The sequence below is a fragment of the Helobdella robusta genome (assembly GCF_000326865.2).
Source record: "Helobdella robusta unplaced genomic scaffold HELROscaffold_13, whole genome shotgun sequence".
In the NCBI taxonomy this organism is placed as follows: Eukaryota; Metazoa; Annelida; class Clitellata; order Rhynchobdellida; family Glossiphoniidae; genus Helobdella; species Helobdella robusta.
The window spans coordinates 4,260,566-4,279,987 of NW_008703718.1; the positions used below are offsets into that span (position 1 = coordinate 4,260,566).

Here is a 19,422-nt window from a genome sequence, read left to right on the forward strand (position 1 = left end):
ATCGCATACAGATTCCAGAATGAAAATGTAAAATTTGTACTTTGCTATTTTTGCGATATAAAGGCAGTTTTTTATGCAAGTTGGAACATATCATTTGACGAGTCATATGTTTAATTTGTCTAATCATTTCTCTACTCATCTGCTCCATTTCTGTGGTGATCATCGTCGAGTAATCACTTCATCTTCCTGGCTTAAGAGAAGTTTATCGTAAGCTCTGATTAAACTTGTCGTCGTACATTTCATTTTTATATCTGCTTCGTTTAACTATCATATCGTCATACTTCATCGTCATTTAAGTCATTGCCTTGAAATACCCACCATTGTCGTCATCAGCCGTTATATTTGTTATCATATGTTATCACATCACATAGCTATCAGCTTTACGTATGTAGCCTGTTCAAAATCACGTTTCATAAAAGGATGACAGGAAATGTTAAACAGCATCCATGGAACTTGAAGTGTCTTAAGTAACGATTGAATGTTTTCAGATGAATGACGTGGTGCATATTTTATCATTCTCTTCAGATTCTCTTTATCTTATCTTCAACTTTTTTTATAATCTAAAAAAATTTCCACAAACCCAAAAGTCCTGTTTACCGGTTAATACGCTAAAAGTTTTTGGTAAATTTTTTTATCTGATCTTATCAAAGAAAACATGGTTAGCTTGTTAAATTATTATTTATTTATTTATGAATATTTTTATGTTATTTATATTCGAATATTTTTTTATAGTTTTATTATTTTTAAGAGCTATTCACGTATAAAAATTGTATAGTAAAAATAACTTTAGTAAGACAGTTCATGGTGTAAGTTTTTTGAGAGAGCTTTAAAAAGCGAATCTGAAATAAAAGTTATCTTAACGACGCAATGGTTCAGTGATGGAATTTTTGACCTCACTTATTTCTTTTTCATGATAACTTTTTTTTTTAAAGGATTTTTCTCAACTTTTTTTGAAAAAATTTTCTTATGAAAGGAAGAAGAATGACATCAAATTTTGAGATTGCATCAGTGATGCGGTGATGAATGTTTGTTAGTTGAGTGTAAGGTCCTGGAGCATTTCGATAGAAAATTTAAAAAAAGTTATTTCTTGTTTTTTGCCCTCTTGAGTCATTCGCCATACGTGTTCAAATTTTTTTAAAGAAACTTGTTTTGTTTTATTCATTAAAAATACGTTTGAATATTAAAAGTAGTTACAATCAAGACAGAAACTTACAAGACATCAAATACAACACCATCTTCAAACCCCCAACAAATACCAACAATGCTTTCGCTTCGGCGTAGAACCCAGCAAACTCTTCAATATCCAAATTTCCATTTCCATCTCTGTCGAAACTTCTGAGAAGGAGATAAATTTTGTCGTTGGGAAAGTTGAAGGGAGGCCCTCGGAGTATGGTACCTGCCTCGTCCAAACTGATATAACCGTTGTTGTCTAGGTCGTACTCTCTGAACTTTGGAAGCAACTGGATGCGACTGCAGTTGGTTTTGTCGGTGGGTGTGCGAATTGGGATGAATTGTGGTGAATTGGGATGAATTGGGATAAATTGTGGTGAATTGGGATAATTTTTTGTAAATTTGGATGAATTGTGGCTATGAAATGTGATGAATTGTGGTAATGAATTGTGGAGAACTGCAAAAGATAATAATGAATTATCATGTAATGAGACGAATTATCGTAATAATATTACCGACAAAACTATTTTACTAACGATAAAAATTATAACAAAAATAAAAAGAAAAAATAAATAAAAATAAACGTAAGAGAATTTTATGGCGAAATAAAAAAAGACCCGTCATTGCGTAATTACAATATAAACGAAACATAACAACTAATGATGACCCTACAATGATGACGACGATGATGACGATTGTCATGGTGATGACGATAGTGATGATGTCAGAATGACGATGATGATGTTGTCATGGTGAAGATTATGATGATGACAACATGATGATGATGATGTCTAGATGATGATAATGATGATGATGATATGAGGGTGACTCTGAAGTTAGTATGATTACCGTAAAACGGTTGGTGATGAAAATCCGTTTGCCATTAAAACAAGAAAGATGATAATAAGGATACCGAAACGATAACGATGATAATAACAATAACGATACTAATAACGATACCAATAACGATTCCAAATGAAAAGTAAAACTTATTTAAGATGGCAATGAAATGCTTGCGGTGATGTCACTAAGCGCCGACGATCTCAACGCTGATAACATCCCAAAGTTTTAATGAAGCCATCTGCCGGTACATACTGATGATACATATTGATACGTATGATACATTCAACTGATACAAAGTATCTCTCAAACTAATAGCAACCTAAATTACATTTCAATGACAATAAGAATATGCATAGATATGTCTATCATGTATATATCATAACATGTTTAACAACAACGACTACAACTACTTCTACTGCTACTACTATTACTACTTCTACTGCTGTTACTACAAGAAATGTAACAAACAGATCCTTCCCGACTGGCAGACAAGTCGAAAGAAAGAAGGTGCCAAAAAATGAATGATTGATCAGAACAAGATGGCGTCAATGACGTCATCATTTAAGAAAAAGTATGACGTTTTGTGTGAATAATTAAAAATGTGGAGTCGCGATTTTTTGGGTTGTGAAATTTTTAAGAAAAAAATTCTTAAATCAATCAACCACTTATTCAATCAATCAGTCAGACGTCAATCAATCATACGTAAATCAATCAAACATTCAATCGTGTATCAATCAATCATGTATCATTCAATCATGTATCAATCACTCATATATCAATCATTCAAAAATGGGTCAATCAATCAATTATATATCAAATACCGTGTATCATTCAATCAACCATGTATCAATATCAACCACTCAACTCTGTTTATATACTCGCGATGTTTAAAAGCCAGGAATGCAAGTTAAACGCTTTGTATCTTCATATGAAACAACGGAATAAAAAAATTTGTAATATACATCCAAATATAAAACTACGCAAATACATGCCAAACTAATACAAACTCTCCCACACACATACACGCACATACGCAAGCAAATACTTGCACACATAAGCAGATGCATGAGCACAAACTTAGTTCTTCCTCATTGTATGATAGATGACATGAGCTGATAATAACACATCATTCTTCGACGTATATACATAAATATATATATATATATATATATATATATATATATATATATATAATGATATATTTGAATTCGAATTATGTCAATAACAATTATGTGTGTGTGTGTGTGTGTGTGTATGTTTGTGTGTTTTGTGTGTGTGTAGGCGTGTGTCTATGTGATTATGTTAGTGTTTGTGCATAGCGTGTATGTTTTTTTGTCTTTTTATGTCCATATTATTTCCGTAGAAATAACTAAAACTATATAGCCAATAAATATTGACAAATAAGTAAAACTAACAACAAATACATGAACGGATGAACAAAAATAAACACAAAGAACAAACTGGTTAGGACTTAAAATGATGAATTCGTAAAAGTATGAATTTGCAATACTGACCGAACGGTAACAACAATATTTGTCGAGATGACCATGCCAACATGGCGATGTGTTTTTTTAGCTGTTTTGCCACATTCTGTTTTTAAGGCACACACATTTGCGCGTCTGTCTATATTTGCATGCATTTTTTACACCGATTCATTATCGCTAAGGAAAAAAAAACAATGTTTACACAGTCCAAAACGGAGATACTTTTTTGAAGCGGAATTAATGTTGACAGTGAATAAATAAACATTTTCAAGGTGATTTTAGTAACTGAAACTCATGTGTACACTTGCATTTTTTGAAATTCCGTTCTTCAATGCTGCTACAACTACAAAGTATTTCAACACTTTTATTATTCTAACAGTTTTACAAATGTTTTTTTACCAATACAAAAACTTTCCAAAATTTTGTTATTACGAACGAACGAAAGAACGAACGAACGAACGAACGAAAGAACGAACGAAAGAACGAACGAACGAATGAATGAATAAAAGATCAAATGATATGATCGGTGAATGAGTTAATGATTAGAGCATTAAGAAAGAGTAAACCAAAAGATGACCACCACAGCCACAAACGGCAGCACCAACAACAATCACCGTGAGCGTAGTCTGAAAAATGAGGAAAAAATTTATGAGTCGCAAAAAATTTATCGATGATGATTAATGGAGGGATTAGTGATTTGTAACACGTGTAACAGACTTCAATGTGCCAAACTGATAATAATAATACACAAGAATGAACATTGTAACGTTGCAGGCCTGCCTAATATTCAAATGTATATGTGTAAGTGTGTGTGTTTGTTTGTATGTGTGTATGGATATGTGTGTATATGTAACTATATAGAGATGTATGTGTGTATGTACGTGTGCGTGTATTTATAGTAATTTGTCTCTATGTGACGCAAAACTTTATCAATTTGTGTGTTTTTATGTGAATGTGTGTTAATGTTTGTGTAAGTATGTATGTATATGTGTGAGTCTGTATAGAGAAGTGTGTACGTGTGTATATATTTTTGGGTAGATGATGGTATTTGTACGTGAAAACATCGACATTTGTTTATCGATGCATTTGTTGACGTTCGTTTGTCTAGTTGTTCGTTTGTTTGTTTGTTCGTTTGTTTATTTGTTTTTTCGTTTGTATGTTCGTTCGTTCGTTTGTTCGTTTGTTCGTTCGTTCTTTGTTTGGTTGTGCACTCACATGACAGAAAAATAAACCAAACGACATATTGAGTTACAACTCAGCAAACAACAACCTCCAGTAACAAAACTAGGATAAAAACTGTATAGATTGTTAAACTGTTGATTGTTAAACCGTTATCAGAGGTCAAAAACAACAAAAATATATCATCATTAAACAACATCATCTTAAACATCACCGTTATTTCAACAACAACGACAACAATAACAACAACAACATGGAGATCAACTCTGCGTTTCGCCATGACAACAGCGTCGATAAAACGATTGGAATAGCATAAACGTTGTTCTCATTAAAAATTTATCCCTATAAACGTAATTTTTTAATTTTCTAACTTGCATTTGTTAAAGTTTATGTATATAAATATGTTTTTTCAAATATTTTTGCAAGGTTTTTTTTTATATTTTTTTATATTTTTTAAAAATTTTGTTTTCATGTTAATTAAGGGATTTAGAAGTGCTTCTGAGTGCGAACGTGACTCAGTTGTTATAAGTTTGAATATATTCATTCGCAGTTGGCAGTCTATTTGCTTATTTAGAAAAGATGTCTGTGTGCGTATGTGCGTGTACAAACATGTAAGTGTGTGTGTGTGTGTGCGCGTGTGTTCGTGTTTGTATTTGTGTATGTGTTTGGCAAACTTTAGGTGTACATTAAGATAGGCACGTTTTATCATATAAAAATTGTAGACATAAATTTTTACGCTCGAATAATTTTTACGGTTGAAATTTTTCTCTGCCCCGTAAGCATGAAATGATTCCGTGATTAAATGAATATAAAATGCATTTTAAAATAATAGCAGCGTATTTTTATTTGTATTTGCGTTTATGACATCTTACTTTAATATTATTATTATTATAAAATTTAAATAAAATTTGATTGATAACGCCAGATAAAAAAAATGATTGAATCCCAATTGAACAATTAAACTCACTTGCAGTGACGAGCATTTTAGATTAAATAGGATTTTATAATTATTTCATTATTAATATTTGGTATTTGGAGTTAGAAAATAAAAGAATGTTCCCATTATTATTATTATTATTATTATTATTATTATTATTATTATTATTATTATTATTATTATTATCATTATTATCATTATTATTAATCTTATTTAATCTTTTCTTAGGTGTTTTTTATAGGTCCTTTTTTATAGTTGCTCCTTACCTCAAAAAAATAAAATAAAATAAAAAGAAAAAATTTATTGCATTGCGTATGAATGTTTTATTGGGTTTGAGATTCGTGATAAATACATTCCAGTCACACAGCTACACACACACACACTCACACACACACACACAAACACACACACACACAAACACGTAATTTATATATAAATATACATGTTTATATTCTCTCTATCTCTCTCCCTCTCTCGCTCTCTCTTTCTCTCTTTTCTATCTCTTTCTATATAACTAGAAATACATATACTATATATCCATGGAGTCTTAGAAGAAGGTATTCTTGATATATATCCAATACACGATTGTTCGTGTGAAATCGCAATTTTATCCCGGTGTGATTTGTATGAAGAGATTGCTAGTTAACGAGTTCTCAGTACGTCACGTTATGCATGGCCTCTGATCTATAAAAAACTCTGCTTCATTTAAGTAATTTTTGTTACGTTACTGCTAGTACCGGCTAGGTTAAAGTAATATTTGCTACATCATTTGCAACTAAGTTTAATTAAATTAGAAAATTCAATTACAATATAAATTTTAGTAGATTATTATGTATGTTGCAGGATCAGTAGTAGTAGCAGCAGTAGTGGTAGCTGTAGTAGTAGTAGAAGTAGCAGCTGTAGTAGCAGTAGAAGTAGCAGCAGTAGTAGCTACAGTAGCAGTAGTTGCAGTAGTAGTAGGCTACGTTAGCAAGCTAATGTAAAAAGCACAATTAAAATGATGGTGAGTAAATAGGCCATAACATCTGAAATGATGATAGGAGGAAGAAATTGAAATAAGAGTAATAGTTTTAGCGGTACTAGTAGTAGTAATAGCAGTAGTTGTAGTAGTAGTTGTAGTAGTAGTTGTAGTAGCAGTAGTGGTAGTAATAATAGCAATAGTAGCAGTTGCAGTAGTAGTAGTAAAAAAACCCGTGCTAAACTTTAATATTTTCATCATTATTCTTAAAAAAAAATTTCTTCGGATATCATATGAAGAAAATAAGCTTTGTAGTTCATTTTATTGTACACTTTTGATACAATACCTACGTATACAAAATACCGCAACAAGGCGAACGGTAGTTTTTAAGTTTGTGAGTCAGTTTTTGAACGTGACAGCTATGCAGAGCAAAATATGGCAATTTAACTGTCTAGGTCAACTCGGTAGCCAACAAATATTGACCTTTTCAATGAATTCAGAATATAATAAAAAATTAACATAAAATTAACATAAAAGTTAACTAAAAATTGCTGAAAATTATCAGGAAATTTAATATAAAATTTAACAGATATTTATTTAATAATTTTGTTGGAGTGTAGTTTAATGTTATGTGGAAGAAGATATATGAAAAGCTGAACATTTTTTCTGGATTTCGACGAATATGGATTACTTAATTATTTAAGAATTATGATAAATAATACTAATAGTATTAAATACTACTCCTGGCATAAGTATTAATTATTATCAGTCTTACAATTTTTGTACTAAATACAAAATTTTTCTTATTATTTCCCTCGTTCTCTGGTTATAAATAATTTTTATTGACATGTTAAGTGTGGATTTAAGAGCAGCAGTGGCAGTTGTTATATAGGCAATAAAAGTCATTATTTCGTCTCGTCTCGTCACGGCTAATAACACTCCTAGCTGTGCTACGATGAAAAAGTGTGCTTATAAGCATCATTTCATTACACACACACACACACACACACACACACACACACACACACACACACACACACACACGCACGCACACACACACGCACACACGCACACACACACATACACATATATACGTATACAATAATTGAATAAATATAAATAAAAGTTATTTTTGTATCTATGTACTAATTCTAACTACATTCCTGACTGAAAAATGTACTTCAGTGTACTTGAGTCCTCAATGTACTTACCTTAAAAACTTTTCCCTTGTTTGCTCTGCTCACTGTAAATCTGATGATCATTCAGGCAGTTATAAAATCGGGAGAGTAAGAAAGAGAGAGAGAGAAAGAAAAACGAGATAGGGGGGAGGAAAAGAAGAGAAAGAAAGTGGAGGCAAAAATTGCAACACTAAAAACAGTTCTGATCAAGATAGAGAGAATTAAAGAGAAAGAGAGAGAGAGAGAGAGAGAGAGAGAGAGAAAGAGAGAGAGAGAGAGAAAGAGAGCGAGAGAGAAAAAGAGCGTGAGAGAGGAGCAACAACATTGTTACAGTAGTAAAAAAAGTTAAAAATCAATTTATTGTAATCGTGACTGTGTTTTGCTTAAAAATGTGTTGTTGTTTGCTTCACTAGACAGACAAATATTAAATAGTGTACATTGCTTATATGAAAACGATTTGCATTAAAAGCACCATATCTAAATAGGTTGAAATATTCTTTATAAGTTGTACACTGACTCGTGAAAATATAAATTAAAAATGAATTAGTTAAATGAATTGAAATATGAATGAATGAACGAATGAACGAATGAACGAACGTATGAACGAACAAATGAATGAATAAATGAATGAATGAATAAATGAACCGGTAGTTGAAGGAATGATAAGTTAGTTTTATGTAATTTTCGCATAATTTTTTTATAAAATTTTAAATTATTTCAACATTACAGCAACAACAACAACAACGACCTCAAAGAAACAACAACAGTGACAACAGCAACTACATCAACACAAAGAAATGAGTTAGAAATAAAAGTGACACTAAAAAATCCTTAAGAGAGCTAATAATGTGCCTCTGGATTTTCTGGATTTGTAAAAAGTTTCGTGAATCGTTCAGTATTTTTCTACTCAAACACACAAATACATACACACCACACGGCAACACACACACCAGCACAACACATACACACACACAAGCAAACTATTATATACACACCATGGGCACACCCCCACACCCATCCAAACACACACATAAACACACACACACACATACATTTATACAAACATCTAAACATAAAAAATACATACATACACACATAAACAAGCTTGCGCATACACTCATAAACACATACAGACAGTTCCTGGAAATGGGAAGTTTAAGATAAACAGCCTCATAAATTGATAATAGATTGAGTCTCTCATAAACAAACAAACATAAAAATATACAATCTACAAATAAACGCAAATACATTTTCTACTTTCCTTTTTTTAATTTTTCTTAAAAAATTAAAAAACACAATCATGCAATTCATCTAACAGACACTTGAAAAACGACAACAAATAAAGAAAGCTGTGTTTTTATTTGTAAAAAACAAACCAGAGAACAAATCTTTGTCGGCATGAGTGAATAAGGAAGTAACCAAGTTGGTGCAAATCAGATGAAGCGCCTAAATCAGCGGACGATTTTTATTGAAGTTTTGATTGCTACGGTCGGTACTCGACTGATCGGTTTATGTCAAACAATTATAGGGATGGGTGTGTTAATCGATATTCGTCGGTATAAAACCGTTACGACCGTAATTTTTTGGCGTGTGCGCTAGAGTAATTGTATTTATTTTTCTTCTCCATAGAAATGAGTTTCCGGTACACTTTATAACATTGTGTGTACGCTTATAATTTTGCAGTAGTAGTAACATGGAATTAAAAAAAAATGTTTTATAATGAGCAGTTGAATTTTTTAGAAAAATATTTCTTTTTAGTTAAAATCACAAAGACATTTTTTAAAAAATTGGCACAGTTATAAGCATTGCTATGATTTGTTTTGTTCGTTGCCTTTTGTTCTTTTTTTCAAGTCTGAAATTGTAATTTTCAAAGTGTAATTTTCTGTACGTTTTATGAATTTGAAAAAAAAGATTTTTAAACTTTTTACATTAAGTACTAGTTTTTTAACAAAAACAAAAAGAACAAATTTTGATTCTTGTATCAAATTAATAATATAAATAAATAAAAAATAGTTTGCCATTTCATCTTATTCATAAGGATTAATTTAAAAATTATAGAAAAATCATTTTCCGTCAAAATCGTTTCTGCAATGTCAGGTTTGCATATTTTACACATTATCTGTTTATATCACACATACATAAATGAAGATACCGAAAAAAACAAACGAACGCATGATTGAATGAACGAATGAGTGAGTGAATAGATGAATGAACGAACGAAAAAATGAATGAGTGAATAAATGAATGAATGAACGAACCAATTTTATAAAAAGGGATAAATATATGAGTCCACATGAATAACTGTATGCTACTTTTCATACGTGCACAACCTCAATGACTCGTCCGCCCGCGCATACACAAACTTAGTTCGATACTAAGATACATCCATAAAAACTCCAGACCAATGATCCGAGAGTATGGAAAGCCAACATCAGAAATTTATTTCTGTTTTTATAGCGTTGAACATTCTCGGCACACCGAATGCGTATAGTGTTGCGGATGTTTGTCTTATATACTGATCTGAATGGTCATTAATAATTTTTATATATATAATTAATTTTAAATATTAAAAATCGTTTTCTTGACTCTTAAATGAATTCGCTGAATTTATTATCTTTAATTTATAATTTAGAAATTTTACATAAACGCAGTTTTCATTTAAACTGTTTTAATTAAATTTTTTAATGAAAAAAAAGGTTTTGGCGCCATCTAATTTCTATTTCATCTGACAGATCATCCGGCTTAAATGTTTAATGGCTGAGATTTCTAAGATGGATGAGAGTGATAACGACGATGACGACGATGATGAAAATGATAATGATGATGACGATCGATGTTTGTAAGACAGCAATGATGATTATGATTATGATGATGATGATGATGGTTCGAAGATAGTGATGATACTGATTATTATAACACTGATGTGATTTTATAAGATGGTGAGGACGATGATGATGATGCCGATAATGATGATGATGAAGATGACGATAATGATGACGATGACGATCACGTGATGATGATGATGAGAACGATAAAAAAATGATGAACACGACGATGTTTAATGAAGTTTCAGAGGGTGATTATTTTCATAATAAGGAGGTCGATTTTGACGAAGTTGCCGCCATTAATAATATGACGTCATAATGATGTCATATGGCTGTTGTAATTAATAAATTTTGGCGTCACTTATTAATAGATAAAAATCTTAAATATTGATTGCAATAATAAATATAATAAGATAATAATAATAATAATAATAATTGTTTTTGGTGTTGATGATGATGATGTAATGTTGCCATTTTTTCTCTCCATAGTGACGTTATTGTTGATGTTGTTAAAAATGATGATGATGGTGATGATGATGGCAATAACAATTATAATGTTATTCGATCCACCACGGAAGTGATGATGATGATAGTGATGATGGTGATGATGCTATTGTGGTTTTTGGTGTCATGTGGTTATATGCATTTTAGTCCAAACAAGGCAGACGTTTTTAATTCATCTCCGTATTTCAATAAAAGTTTTACCGCGAAATCGCTGCGATAAATAAAACCGGAAACCATTACATTCGGCCTGCATACAACGACGACGAAGATCATGATGTTGTTATGATGATGATGATGATTGGGATGTTGTGGTGATAATTATGATGTTGTTTTGGTGATGATGATGATGATTGCGATGTTATGATGATGATTATGATGTTGTTATGGTGATGATGATGATTGTGGTGTTGTGGTGATGATTATGATGATTATGGCTTCGTGGCAATGATGATGATGATGATAATGACATTTTTTAACGAATTTTTTGTTTTTTAAACTAAACGTTAAATTTATTTCTTTGATTTCTTTTCTTATTTTATTATTATTGTTATTTGTTATTCTTATTTTTATAGATTGTATTTTCGTACAATTCTAACAAACAAAACTAATTTGAAATACAAATTCATTTGAATAAAAAATAACAAAAACAAATAATGGATAAAAAATGTCGGAATAAATATTTTTTCATGTATACAAAGAAACGCAATTAATTTGGCGGAGGGTATGTTTGCTGGAGCATATCAAGCGTTCGATCGATTGCATTATTAAATTCCACGCTACTAACGTGACGAGTTTTTGCAGCGAAAGGAGAGACCACCGCTGCTGCTACTACTACTACTACTACTACTACTACTACTACTACTACTGCTACTACTACTACTACTACTAATAATAATAATAATAATAATACTTTTACTGCTGCTGCTACTGTTGCTGCTACTATTGCTGCTACTGCTGCTACTATTGCTGCTACTGCTGCCACTACTACTACTTTTACAGTTGTTGACTCTTTTGAATTTTGGAAAGGGTAAAAACTGTTCTTTTTTAATTAGCAACAAAAACACTGTATCCATAAAATATTTATGTATTACTTTGAGATTAACGATTCAATTTCAAAATATAAATTTAATTCTCTCAAGTTTGCCATAGAATGCAGCTTCTAATGTTCTAATTTTTGGCCAGTTATGCAACATTGAAAGCATTTTGCCAGCCAATTAGTAAAAATTAATGAATACAAAATTGATAAAAATGTTTTAATGCATGAATAGGATGCATGTGCGTGATGCAATGCAGGTTTCATCTACCATCATCGCCCAACGTTTCTAAATTAAAAGACGAAGCAAAAGTTATACATTTCTAGTCACAAAGTGCAGATTAAAATATTTAAAAATTTTTTGTTAAAATAAATACAAACCGTTCTTCAAATGTGTATTACATTTGTGTATGAGTGAATTCTATTTTTTAGGTTAAGCACAAAATACACACCAGAGTTGATGATATACACATAAATAAATTGTGAGAAATTCTCCGAATGTATATGTATAAGTTGTATTAGATATAGGGGTAATAGTCCTTAGTGGTAATTTTGTCGCCGTCCAAGTGGCTGTTTTGTGTAAGCAAAAGTACAAATTCGTTGAATAAATTTTTAGACTGGCATGCAACTTTTAATGTTGGCCTTGCTGTTCACTTTGCTGTTCTATTGGCCAACGCTCATTGCAGCAGCAGCTCTGGTAGTGGCAGTGGTAGCGACAATGACGCTGTTGACACTTACGGATTTGTTTGCATTTTAAAAATTATTTGTTCAGAACATCATGATCACGAATTTGTTTTTGCGAGCGTGTATGTATGCGCGTGTAAGTGTGTGTACGTGTTTGCACAGATGTACACGTGCGAGTGTAATTTTTAATATTGAACGAACTTCCTGTGAAACTTCTAACATAGCTTGATTAAACGTCACGCCTCGTTTCGATTTTTATTGCACCGTGTTGTTTCATAGCTGATGTCAAAGAGTTTAAAAGGATGCAACATTTTGAAGAGTGACGGATGGTCATAAAAATTGAAACTGTTTCAAGACTCAAGAAGTAAGAAATTCACAATGTTTAATTTAATTTATATTTTCTCAACTTTCATTTGAAAGGTTCTTAATTAAATATTATCAACATAATCAATATCAAATCATCATCAGATACTATTCTACCCTAAAACATTCAGATACATTGAAAATATTCAACATCACTGAACAAATAACCTTAATAAAAACAAATTCAGTGTAAAGAAATAAAGGAAAGCTGGATAAAAAAGATAGACATTGAATAAGATTGATTGACTACCAACAAAAATTTGTGTTTATATGTGTGTGCGTGTTAAAAGATGGAGAACTGTGTGTGTGCGCGCGCGTGTGTGTGTGTGAATGTGTGTTTGTTTGTGTTAACTTTGCGATTTTTCAAAATAAATACAAAGTAAAAATGTTAAAATGCCAAGACCCAAGACAACCCGCGTCAACGATGCTCTTCTGTCAATCTCAAACCGTCAAAAACTTTTTTAAACCTCTCTTTCAACATTTTAGATTTGGTATTTTTGTTTTTTGTTATTTATTTATTTAATAAAAATAGGATTAAGTTTGTTAAACAAGCTTATAGATATAAAACTAAAAAGAAGTCCCATTGAATCGAACTACGAAATTTTGGTTATAGACAAAAAATATAGACGAACAAAAGTTAAACCACCTAACCAACCAAACAAACAATAAACAAACAAAAAAAAACCCAAAACATTAAGCAAACGTACATGCGAACAAACATTTACATTATATGCTTTTCATGCGACAACACATCATTAATATTCATACAAAACAATTGCTTGGCAAACAGTGTTTCATGTTTTGAAATAGTTTAATTTTTTCTTTAAAAAATTTTAAACTTATAATCGTAAATGAACTGCTAAAATGTTAGTTAATGATTTTTTTGTAATTTTATGTTAAAATAAAATACATATTTTTAAATTTAAATTTTCGTATGATTAATAAATCATAACTACTACTAAATACAGTAAATAACAACATTATATCACGTTAAATCAAATCTCACAACTACACATTAATTCCTGATTTCAAAAATAAATTTCAATTTTAAAAAGAAGTCATATTTCACGTTGTGTATGCGGTGTTTGCGGGAAAATTTGAACACACACTCACCACACACACCACACACCACACACACACACACACACGCACACGCACGCACACAATAAAAAAGGGCAATTAGGAAAAGTCAAAGTGAGGCATAGCACCAATCCGTTAAAACACGTTTTATAGCTCATTCATCTGTCTGCGAGCGAGCAAAGATAATAAATACATCACAATTAGTACTAATTAGTCAGTTTGAGATTGTCATGTTTCGCCCTATTGCGCCGTGACCTGGTTCGAATGCTGCCTGATGAACCGCAAAGTCTACTATGTTTATGTACATGGAGTGGTGTAGATGTTGCAGGCTTGCGTCACGAATGTTTTGCATTTGATTATTGATACTGTCATTTTCAAATGCTTTCAATTAATAGAATATATCTAAAGATTTATTAATTTTATAAAAAAAGAGTTTTTTTATTTTTGATTGTACTTTTTCGTGAATTAAATTTTTTATAAATTTTTTGAAAATAGTGGTGAAAATTTGAAGAAAATTGTCGAGTTTCTCGTTTTTTTTTATTTTTATTTTTTCCATTGTTCTTTTCATTTGATTCCTTAGCGAGGATGATTAATGAAAGGATTGTTAGATGTAAGTTGTGTGGTAATTAATGACTTCTGTGTGTGTGTGTCTGTGTGTGTGTGTGTGTGATATTGGTGTCAGGTGTCTCTTGTTTCTCTTTCTCAATCTCTCTCTCTCTCTCTCTCTCTCTCTCTCATTCTTATGGTGAAAAAATGATTTTATATTAAACCTTTCGAAATTACATTCTGTGTATAATAAGTATGGATTTTAGTATAAATTTTCTGTTAGAACTTAACTGTCATGTGTAGTTTGTGTTGTCAAAGATATGAAATATTAAAAATAAATTAAAATATCAGTTATTTTTCATAATTTAAAAATTTATCAACATTTTCAGGGATCATAAATCATTGTGCAAACATAAAACGTAACGTAACATAACATAACTTAACTTTCCGAGCTTGAACTTGAAACTGTTAATAAACAAAAACATTCACTCAAGCGTGTACAAAAAAATGGATGAAATGTTTATTTTTAAAGAAAAATTACGCTTAAAATATTAAAAAATAACAAATATTAAAAGAATAATTTTTGTTAAGACTGATGGAACTGTAAATGTATAAAAAGAAATTGATGCTGTTGTCAGGCGTGAAAAATTAATGATAGTAATCTTATTTTAAATGTATGTTACGAACCGAACCAACCGAGAGACACTCATGAGCATGAATAAAATAAATTATACAAATCTATTGCGATAGAGTTTACTCAAAAAAATCTAGATAGAAGAGTTACGATTACACAAAGAAAGCGACAAAGCCATAAAATTTTATATCAGCAAAAACTAAAAATAACAAAAAAGAAGTTTGTAAACTTCATTATGACTATTTTTCTCAATTTTTCAAAAAATAAAACATAAAAAAGCGCCTCATAAATAAATAAATTCCCGGCAAAAATTCTTCAGCAGAAGCACATAATTCACAATGAAAAGGCCGAGTTAGTCGATCGTCCGTCACCATGATGGATGCCGTTGAGTTCGTTACTAAAGTTTGTCTATCAATGTTTGTCTGCTATTTTATGTTCTGTTTTTTGTTAATATCTATGGTATGTATCTTAAGGTAAGACTGGAAAAAAAATAGAATTAGTTATGTTAACGATTTCGTCTTTCCTCAAAAACATCATATATAAATTAAAAGATTTGTGTCTGGTTTGAGTGTTGTGTGTGTGTAAGTGTTTGTGTGTGTGAATTTGATGGCTTTGCCCCGCGGAAAGCTCAACTCCTTACTGAAAAAACAGTTTGTGTGTGTGTGTGTGTTGTGAGTGCGTTTTTATATGAACACTTGACGTCATCGTGCGGAAGGAAGTGACGTAAGGAAGGAGAACTTCTTTAAATCAAAATGGTAAAATGCGATGCAGTGATGTGATGTGACGTGTTGGAAAGAATTATTTATTTTTTTTTTAGAAATTGCGCAATATAAATGCAAGTTGATTGATTGATTGATTGATTTTGTGATGTGTATGTATTGCGATGAGATGAAACGTTCATCATTTAACTTGCTATTACATCAAAATGCTATTGCATTGAAATACCACAACAACAACAACAACAACAAAAACAACATCAACAACAAGCAACAACAACAACAGCACAACAACAACAGCAGCGCAACAACCAAAAAAACAGCAACATCACCACAAACGTATCTTCCAGTCTCTTCTTCAGCAGCTCCAACTCGGTCCTGGAAAGCCTTCCGTCACTGTTTTTGTCAAACCTCTGCACGAATTTGATGGCTTTGTCCCGCGGAAAGCTCAACTCCTTACTGAGAATGAGAGCCGCTTCATCAAATGAAATGCTGTCCTCGCCGCTGAGTTTGGGAAATTTTAAATTTGGTGTGGGTTTTGAATTTTTTTGAAATAATTAAAAATAATTTAGTAATTAATTACAGAAAATTGAGAAAATTTAATTGTAACTCTATAAAATATCGTTGTCGTAATTAACATCGTGACCAAAGAAACCGATTAAAAATGATCATAATCTCTTTATTTCTAAAAACTTTTGAAGGAACTGTTTAATTTGATAACTGTATGTAAAGAGCGACAAAAAAAATTTGATAGCAAAGAAAGAAAAAATAATTTTTTTTCTCCTACGTGATTTTTGCCTTTATGTCCCCAAATATCGTTCGTGCCTTGTTCAGTGCATAGTTGGCGTATTCTTCGGGTTTCCGGCGCAATGACGTCACCAATTGCTTTGCCGCCTCCGCCATTTTGAAATGTTGTTTGGATATTTCTTCAATCTTTTTTTTTTTGTTGGTATTGAAATTTTTTTTATTATATTTGATGTCGTCGGTGTTGTCGTTGCTGCTGCTGATTATGTTGTTAAAATTAAGGTTGATGAGATGGTATTGATGTTATCAAACTTATAAGGATATTGTTGATGTTATTGCTAGATTTAATCGGCTATTTGTAATTATTTTATTTAGCTAGGACGAATATTTGGATAGTGTTGATGAAGGTGTCGTTGATGTTATCAATGTGATTGTTTCTTGTTGTTGTTAATGTTTGAGTTGTTGATGTGATTGTTATGGCTGTTGATGCGACTAATGCGATTTTTGCAGTTGTTTTTAGTAAGATTGTTGATGTTGTCATATATTCAAGACTGGTTACTGCCAGTTGCTATTGTCTAAAAAATTTTTCATTTCTAACTACAGTTTTTTTTGCACTGATAAACCAAAATCGAAAATTTCTCTTTCTTTTCTCTCCGACTTGTCGGATCGATAACGCACGGAAGATTTTTAAGATGGCGAACAAAAAAGTGGAGGAAGGTTTTGTCGTTCTTTGATGATAGGATGGTGAGATTTGGATGAGATGTTTAGAGAGATAGGGATGAAATGTTTGGAGGGATGTAGATGAAATGTTTGGAGAAGTTTTGAAGTTTTTATAATTCGTTCTTAGATATACACTTTTTTAGGATTCAACCTATAAATATAAATAAATAATTAATAAACGTTAATGAAATATAAATTAATAAAAATGAACAACAATGAAAAGATTATTAACAAATAATTATTAACAAACGATGTTATGTGGTAATAAATATATGGATTTTTCCTTCACTGTTATAGGTAAGTGTAGTTATGTATGTCTGCATTTTATTTCATATATATGTATGTATGTGTGTGTGTGTGTGTGTGTGTGTGTGTGTGTGTGTGTATGTGTATGTGTGTGTGTATGTATGTATTTGTGTGCGTATATGTGTGTGTGCGTATGTGTGTGTGCGCGTATGTGTGTGTTTGTATGCGTATGTATGTCTCAAGTGACTAAGCAACAAAACTGCGTTCAACGTTTTTGAATGTCTGCAAACCGCTTTGTGGCTCTTATTATGTGATTTAACTCCTTCCAACAATAGTAGAATGTGGCTGATGGAAGACACTTTAATGCATTCGTCCGCAATGAACGCGCATGTAGAACATTGTAAAAGGCTGCAAATATTTTAAAAAATACAAGTACAAATATTCAAATACGTTGCAAAACAGTTTGAAAAATAAAAAAATTACACTCTAACTTGCAACGTCCAGGTTCAAATGCAAAGAAAACAGTGCGTTCGATCAAAAATGCAATCGGTAAAAACCACTTGTAAATATATATAGCACTCATATTTACTACTATCTCGTCCATAAGTTCGCATACTGCAAAGTACAAGCTCGACTTTACACCTTATAGACACATGTGCGTGGTATAACCACATGTGCCCTAAATATGCACTGCGTACTATTTTAAATAAACTTGTAGAATGCAAAAACAAATAAATCATACCAATTTTTATTTAAAATATTTATTCAGTTTTATTACTTTTTCAGAATATTTTAGATTTTTTTTTAGAGATTTTTAAATTTTGTTATCCATACGTATCAATTTTGGTCGTTTGCTGAATCAGTATGTATAATGTTAAGAATTCTTGAGGGTTTATTAGTAATTACTTCAAAGATCTTATAGAATAACATTGTAAATAACATTGATGCGTGATAGATTAATGTAAGCAGTAACGTTAAACAACATGAACATGGGTCTGAAGCTGCAAAAAGCTGAACAAAGAACCGACATTGAAAAATTAGATTAGGAGTATAGCGATATAGCACACGGTAGAGACCAATTTGTTGGAGTCACCTTTAAAAGTAGTGAATGTCACATCGTTCTTTATGTTTGTAATGCAGTTTTGGCAATGTGTTATGCTGTTTGCTGTCTGTAGTGCTTGTAATTTAAATGGAAATACTTAATGAATCCAAAAAAAAATCTAAATGTATCACAGCGACATGCTCACGTTTTGAATTAGCCGTGATTCTGTTGGAGCAATCAGGAATGTGATACGACTCGAAACGAGACCATACGAATCGAGACGATACGATATACAGATCTCTTGTATATCTTTTGCATGCAATGTCCTATCTTGTTACACGATTCTCTTACAACTGTAATCTTAAAGGAGAAATTGCGTTATATGCGTATATGTGTGTGCATATGTATGTATATGCGGTGCACACACACACACACACACACACATACGTATATATACTTGTATGTGTGTGTGGTGCGTGCGTGCGTGTGTGTGTGTGTGTTCATGTTAAGACTAATTGAGATGAGATTGGAATGGG

General features: G+C 31.5%; 2 protein-coding genes across 2 annotated transcripts; both read right to left on the reverse strand.

The window, feature by feature from the left end:
• Window positions 1-1,196: 1,196 nt before the first annotated feature.
• On the reverse strand, window positions 1,197-3,652 carry HELRODRAFT_168594 (hypothetical protein; the record flags this gene model as incomplete). The annotated part of the gene is made up of 2 exons (XM_009014430.1): window positions 1,197-1,470; window positions 3,528-3,652. The coding sequence occupies 2 exons, from the start codon at window positions 3,650-3,652 to the stop codon at window positions 1,197-1,199; spliced, it is 399 nt and encodes a 132-aa protein (XP_009012678.1).
• An 11,162-nt stretch (window positions 3,653-14,814) lies between these two features.
• Window positions 14,815-17,637, reverse strand: HELRODRAFT_190564 (hypothetical protein; the record flags this gene model as incomplete). Its single annotated transcript, XM_009014431.1, has 4 exons — window positions 17,399-17,637; window positions 16,922-17,327; window positions 16,467-16,638; window positions 14,815-14,874 (listed from the first exon to the last, which is right to left on the reverse strand). The coding sequence occupies exons 2-4, from the start codon at window positions 17,035-17,037 to the stop codon at window positions 14,815-14,817; spliced, it is 348 nt and encodes a 115-aa protein (XP_009012679.1). The 5' UTR covers window positions 17,038-17,327; window positions 17,399-17,637.
• Between the last annotated feature and the right edge of the window lie 1,785 nt (window positions 17,638-19,422).